Below are 7531 nucleotides of genomic sequence, written 5' to 3' on the forward strand. Positions count from 1 at the left end.
CCCAGATCCTGGCGGGATTTGGGATTTTCTGGGATTCAGGTGGATTTGGGATTTCCCCAGATCCTGGCGGGATTTGGGATTTTCTGGGATTCAGGTGGATTTGGGATTTCCCCAGATCCTGGCGGGATTTGGGATTTTCTTGGATTCAGGTGGATTTGGGATTTTCTGGATTTAGGTGGATTTGGGATTTTCCCAGATCCTGTCGGGATTTGGGATTTTCTTGGATTCAGGTGGATTCGGGATGTCCCCAGATCCTGGCGGGATTTGGGATGTCCCCAGATCCTGGCGGGATTTGGGATTTTCCCCAATTCCGGCGGATTTGGGATTTTCCGGCCCACACTCACTGTGGAGCAGGCAGAAAATGACAGAAATCAGGAACAAGTTCAGGAACAAAACCGCCAGGAAAATCTGCAGCCACCGCGAGATGGAGGGGAGGAACGCGTCTGCGAATACAAACAAAAATTAATTAATAATCAATGAAATTAATTATATTAATCTGTATAGATTTACTATTATGTTAATTACTAAATATTCTACCAATTTAAGGCCCAAATTTAATTTAAAACTCTATTACTTAAGGCCTAAATATACAAATAATTATTCATTATTTTATTAATTATTTTAGGCTATTATTTTCCATTAATTTTTTATTATACAATTAATGATTTAATTGTAAATACTCTATTAATTACTAAATAGTCAATTATTTCAGGCCTAAATATTAAAATAATTATTAATTGTTTTATTAATGATTTAAGGCTACTATTTGCCTTTAATTATTAAATATACAGTTAATAATTTAATTATAAAATAGTCTGTTAATGATTCAAGGACTAAATATTAAAATAATTATTTAATGTTTTATTAATTACTTAAGGCTTTAATTTTCTATCACTTATTAAATATACAATTAATGATTTAATAATTAAGTATTCCATTAAGGATTCAATACTAATTATTAAAGGATTCAATTTTCCATTAGTTGTTACATATTCTATTAATGATTTCTGTAATAAATATTCCATTGGGGATTAGATATTTGATTAAGGATTAACTGTATTTATACTATATTTAATTAATTGCATTAATTATGAATATACAATTAATTGTTAAATATTTAAAATTAATTGTTAAACATTTAATTAAAATTATAAAATCCAATTAATTATTAACTATCTAATAATGATTTTATGATTAATTATTTGATTAAGGCTGAAATATGAGATTAATATTAAATATTCCAGTAAAGATTAAAGGATTGGCTATTCCATTTATGATATGTTTTAATAATTATTAACCATTCTATTAATGATGATTAATGATTAAGCATTCTATTAATGATTAAATCATAAAGGACTGGTAAATTAGGAGACAAAACAGGTGGAGGAATGAGGTGGGGAAGTTCTATTTTACTTCTAATTAAATCAATCAATAAATTTTGCTGATAAATAAAATTTAAAAATAAAATATGAAGGTAGAAATACATTAAAAATTAAAATGTCATAATAAAAATAAACCTAGAAAATAAATTAGAAATAAAAAAATTAAATTAAAATTAAATCAAATTTAAGAGTTCAACAAGAGCTGCTCCTTTGCAAAGATAAAATAGAATAAAATCAACCAATCAATAAATAACAATCAATGAAATTAAAGATTTCCAATCCTTTGCATCCAACTGGAGCTGCCAATGAGCAAAAATCAAATTCAATCAATCAATCAATCAATCAATGACAATAAATAAAATTAAAGACTTTGACAAGAGTTGCTAATTAGCAAAAATCAAATTAAAGCACTAAATCAATGAATGTTAATCAATAAAATTAGTGACTAAATCATTTGGATTCCAATGAAGCTGCTCTTTAGCAGAAATTAAACTAAATAAATCAATTAACAAATGCTAATCAATATAATTAGTGATTCCAATCCTTTGGATCCTGCTGGAGATGCCAATTAGCAAAAATGAAATTCAATCAATCAATCAATCAATCATTAAATGATAATAAATGAAATTAAACGCTTTGATAAGAGCTGCTAGCCAGAAAAAGCAAAATACAATAAAATAGAAGAAATTTTTAATTAAATTAAACGAAATTTAATTTAATTTACTTTAATAATCAATAAAAGACTTTGATAAGAGCTGTTAATTAGCAAACCAAAATTGAATAACATAAAATAAATTTTAAATTAAATTTATTAAACTAAATTAAATTTAATTTAATTTAAAAATCAATAAATGACAATCAATAGAAGACCTTGGCAAGAGCTACTAATTAGCAAAAATTAAATAGAATAAAATAAAATAAATTTTAAATTATATGAAACTACATTTAGTTTAATAAAATAAATTTTAAATTAAATTAAACTAAATTTAGTTTACTTTAATTTAATAATTAAATTATTATTTAATTATTAAATAGTGATAATCAATAGAAGACCTTGGCCAGAGCTGATAATTACCAAAACTAAAACAGAATACAAGAAATTTTAAATTACACTAAATCCAATAAAATTAAAATAAAGATTACAATTAAAATTAAATTAAAATTTAAATTTAAAATTAAATTAAATTAAAATTAAATTAAAATTTAATTTAAAAATTAAATACAATAAAAATAAAATTAATTTAAAAAATTAAATTAAAATAAAATAAAATAAAAATTTAATTTTTAAAATGAAGTTTAAAACACAATAAACAAGAACTAATACAATCGAAGTCTTCCAATCCTTTGGACTTAACTAATCCATAAAATATCAAATCAAAGCAGGGCCGGAGCAGCCCCGGCAGGGATTTTCCCAGAATCCTTTCCCACCGTGGATGCGGATCCGGGAGGCGCGGGAGGCGTTGAGCCGGCGGTTGAGGATCCGGCAGGAGATCTCCAGGTCGGATCCCGGCCGGATCCGCACGGAGCCCTCGACGCTGAAGAGGCCCCCGGGGGTCACGGTGGCCGTGGTGGCCGCCGGCTCCCGCCGGACGTTGCCGCGTCCGTCCAGCCAGAGCAGCTCCGGCCGCGGGAACCAGCCGGAGGCGCGGCAGGACAGGCCCAGGTCCCGCTTCTCGGGGCCCCGCAGGATCACGGATGGAGCTTCTCCGACGGCTGCGGAGAAACAGGAATTCCCATCTCAATCCCATTGAATTTGGGATTTTGGGAGTGAAGGATTCCGTGCATTGAGGAGTTGCTGCCGCAGGATCACGGATGGAAACTCTGTGGAAAAACAGGAAATTCTATTTCAATCCCATTGAATTTGGGATTTTTGGGAGTCAAGGATTCCATGCATTGAAGAGTTGCTGCTGCAGGATCATGGATGGAACCTCTGTGGAAAAACAGGAATTCCCATTTCAATCCCACTGAATTTGGGGTTTTGGGAGTCTACGATTTCATTCATTGAGGAACTGCCGCCACAGGATCATGGACGGAACCTCTGTGGAAAAACAGGAATTCCCATTTCAATCCCACTGAATTTGGGGTTTTGGGAGTCAAGGATTCCGTTCATTGAGGAGTTGCTGCCGCAGGATCATGGATGGAAACTCTGTGGAAAAACAGGAAATTCTATTTCAATCCCATTCAGTTTGGGATTTTGGGAGTCTACGATTTCATTCATTGAGGAATTGCCACCACAGGATCATGGATGGAACCTCTGTGGAAAAACAGGAATTCTCATTTTAATCCCACTGAATTTGGGGTTTTGGGAGTCAAGGATTCCATGCATTGAAGAGTTGCTGCTGCAGGATCATGGATGGAACCTCTGTGGAAAAACAGGAATTCTCATTTTAATCCCACTGAATTTGGGGTTTTGGGAGTCAAGGATTTCATTGACTGAGGAATTGCCACCACAGGATCACGGACGGAACCTCTGTGGAAAAACAGGAATTCCCATTTCAATCCCATTGAATTTGGGATTTTGGGAGTCAAGGATTCCGTGCATTGAAGAGTTGCTGCGGCAGGATCATGGATGGAAACTCTGTCGAAAAACAGGAATTCCCATTTCAATCCCATTAAATTTGGGATTTTGGGAGTCAAAGATTCCATTCATTGAGGAGTTGCCACTGCGGGTTCAAGGATGGAGCTTCTCCGGCAGTTGTCGAGAAACAGGAATTCCCATTTCAATCCCATTTAATTTGGGATTTTGGGAGTCGAAGATTCCATTCATTGAGGAGTTGTCACCACAGGATCATGGATGGAACCTCTGTGGAAAACCAGGTATTTCCCTTTCAATCCTACTGAATTTGGGTTTTCTGGAGCTTGGTTTTTTTGCCCAGGAGCTGGAAAGTTTCGGAGGATTTTCCAGGATTTGATCCATCGGATCTGGAGGTTCTCAGGGGTTGATGGATCTGAGAATGTCCTTGGGAATGAGGGATTTAATGGAGAATCTGGAAATGGATGGAGGGGTGGGGGTGGTTCTGGGATGGATTTGGGAGTGGAATTTGCCAGCATTTTGTGGAATGTATGAAATATAAAAGTTGGAGAAACAAATATATAAAATATATAGAATTATCTTTTATCTTTTATATAAATATATATAAAATATATAAATATATAGAATTATACTTTATATTTTATTAAAATGATAAAAGATAAAAATATAAACTATATTATACAGAAGTATAAATAGATAAATATGAAAATAAGTATAAATAGAAAAGAATGCACTATTTATATTTATTTTCATAGATGTATATTATAGCATATATTGTAAATATATTTATAATTGTATTAATAACACATTATAAGTACACTATATATTATATAAAGATATTACTATAATGTAATAATATAACAATAAGATGTAATAGACATAAATTCATTAGATATTAAATATATATAATGTATATAAATATGTATATAATATAATGTATATATAAAATATATTAACATTATATATGTCAATGTATTTTATATAATAATTAATATATTTAATTTAATATAATTTATATAATATAAAAAAGTAAATAATAATATACAATTATACAGCTATATAATATATAAAAAGAATTAATTTAATGAACTGAATATAATTTATATAATATAATATTATACATAATGTAATACATAAAATGTATAGATATTATGCATATGCATATATGCACATATGTATTTATATGTTTATATAATGTAATATTTATAATATACAACATAAGATGTTATACATGTCATATTTTACAACATATAAGAAGTCAAATATAAAGACCATATATAAAATATAAAAATAAAAATCAAAGATACAAACATAGAAATTATTAAATGTAAAAAATACTAAACATAAAGGATTAAATATTTTATTAGTTAATAATTACAAAAATGCAAAAAATGTTAAAATGTAAAATTAAATTAATTTTAATTAAAATTAAGAAGTGGTATCAGCACCAACCTGCCACTTCCAGCTCCACCAACACTTCCTGGGATTCATCCTGGAAGGAGACCTGGCAGCTGTAGGACCCCTGGTCGGAGCTCCGGACGTCCCTCAGGAGCAGGGACACGTTCCCGGTTCGGAATTCCCCATGGAAAAGTTCTGCCCGGCCCCGGTACCGCTCATCCGGCTCCTCCCTCCGGCCTTTCCCGTCGTAGCTGCCCACGGGGATCCGCTGGGATTGGCCAACATGGAATGTCCAATGGATGGAGAAATCCTCGGGAATGGGCACGGATCCCAGCTGGCAGGGCAGGACCACCCTGTCCCCGATGATCCCGAGCACGGGAGTTTTGGGAGCGCTGAGGAATCCGCCTGTTTTAGGGTAAAACGGGACAGTTCTGGTTTTCCACATAGTGTTTCCCATGGATTTTCATCAGGATCGATTCCATCCTCAACAGGAGAGGGATCCAGAGGAAAACCAAAAAAAATTGAGATGTGCAGCTCATGGTTTTATCTTTCAGCGTTTTGAACAACAACTTGGGTTTCTTGGCCGTTAAAACACTGAGAAACCCTGGAAAAATGGACGGAAACTGCAAATTCCATGTGAAATAGAATTCTCAGACCTGGGATTTACCTCTGGAAAATTCCATGTTGGAATCACCCGCCCCCACAGCGATTCCCAGAAAGGTTTAAAATGTCCCAGGGCCTGGAATTCATCCCTACGGTGCCGGGAGATGCGGGAGCGCCCAGATCCCAAAGGATACGCGAGGTGTTCCTTGGACATCCCCATTCCCAGAGGTTCTCCCAGAGTGGGATTGGGATGTGGGTGATAAAATCATGGAATTCCCTGAGCTGGAAGAGGATCAGAGTCCAATCCCTGGCCTTGCACAGGACAATCCCAACAATCCCGACAGTCCCAACAATCCCGACAACTCTGACAATCCCAACAATCTCGACAATCCCGACAGTCCCAACAATCCCGAAAACTCTGACAATCCCAACAATCTCGACAATCCCGACAGTCCCAACAATCCCGACAGTCCCAACAATCCCGACAACCCTGACAATCCCAACATCTCGACAATCCCGACAGTCCTGAAAATCCCAACAGTCCTGACAATCCCGACAGTCCTGACAATCCCAACAATCCTGACAATCCCAACAATCTTGAGAATCCCGACAGTCCTGACAGTCCCAACAATTCCAACAATCCCGACAGTTCCAACAATCCCAACAATCCCTGGGAGAGCTGTCCCAGTGCTCCATGAGCTCCGGAATGTTTGGAGTTGCTGCAGAGCTGCTCCACCCTCTGGAAAAGGAACCTTTCCCAAGTTAAATTCCGCATGCTCATTAGGCATTAATTAATGTTTCGGAGCAGGAATTGGCTGTTTTATGGGAATGGATCCCAAATGGAATTGCCCTCACCTGCAGCCAGGACTGGGAGCAGCGCCAGCCGCCAGAGCCGGGGATCCATGGGGAATTCCCTCGGTCCCTTCCTGATGGGAAATGACAAGAGGAGGGAGAGAGGAAAAACCAGAAATATCTGTGAAGGACGATGCATTTTCCCATGGGATACAGAATTCCAGGAATTTTCCTTCCTGCAGATCCCCGTGTGGTTCAAATCTATCCATTAAATCCTCCTGAGATTCTTCATTCCCATTTGTCCCCTTTCACTGAGGAATTCCATCCAATTGGATTTTATTTGGACATCAGTTTTTAGTGGGGTTTGGATGTTATTTTGGTGTTGGACTCTGCTATTGGATTTTGCTATCATATTTTAATACAAAATTTTAACGGTGTATTTTGGTATTATTTTGAAACCATTTTTGATATCATACATTAACATTAAAAATTATAAATATTATAGCATTAATTTAATATTGTATTATTATATTTTGATATTATATTTTAAGATTATATTTTGAGATATAGTTCAGTATATTTTTATTATACATTATATGATATTATTATATTAATTTAAAATTACATTATTATATTTTGATATTATACTTAGATATTTTGATATTGCATTTTGATACAATATTTATATTATACATTATATTTGATTACAAATATAATAATATTAATTTAATATTATACTATTATAATTGGGTATTGTATTTCAATATTTTATTTTGATATTAAATTTTAATGTTATATTTCAATATATTTTAATACTATTTTC

General features: G+C 34.2%; 1 protein-coding gene across 1 annotated transcript; it reads right to left on the reverse strand.

The window, feature by feature from the left end:
* Positions 1-171: 171 nt before the first annotated feature.
* LOC121362891 (butyrophilin subfamily 3 member A2-like) lies at positions 172-6130 on the reverse strand. Its single transcript, XM_041484803.1, has 4 exons — positions 6070-6130; positions 5368-5718; positions 2811-3095; positions 172-443 (listed from the first exon to the last, which is right to left on the reverse strand). The coding sequence occupies exons 1-4, from the start codon at positions 6128-6130 to the stop codon at positions 172-174; spliced, it is 969 nt and encodes a 322-aa protein (XP_041340737.1).
* Positions 6131-7531: the final 1401 nt, after the last annotated feature.

The sequence above is a fragment of the Pyrgilauda ruficollis genome, unplaced genomic scaffold (genome assembly GCF_017590135.1).
Source record: "Pyrgilauda ruficollis isolate IOZ18807 unplaced genomic scaffold, ASM1759013v1 scaffold676, whole genome shotgun sequence".
In the NCBI taxonomy this organism is placed as follows: Eukaryota; Metazoa; Chordata; class Aves; order Passeriformes; family Passeridae; genus Pyrgilauda; species Pyrgilauda ruficollis.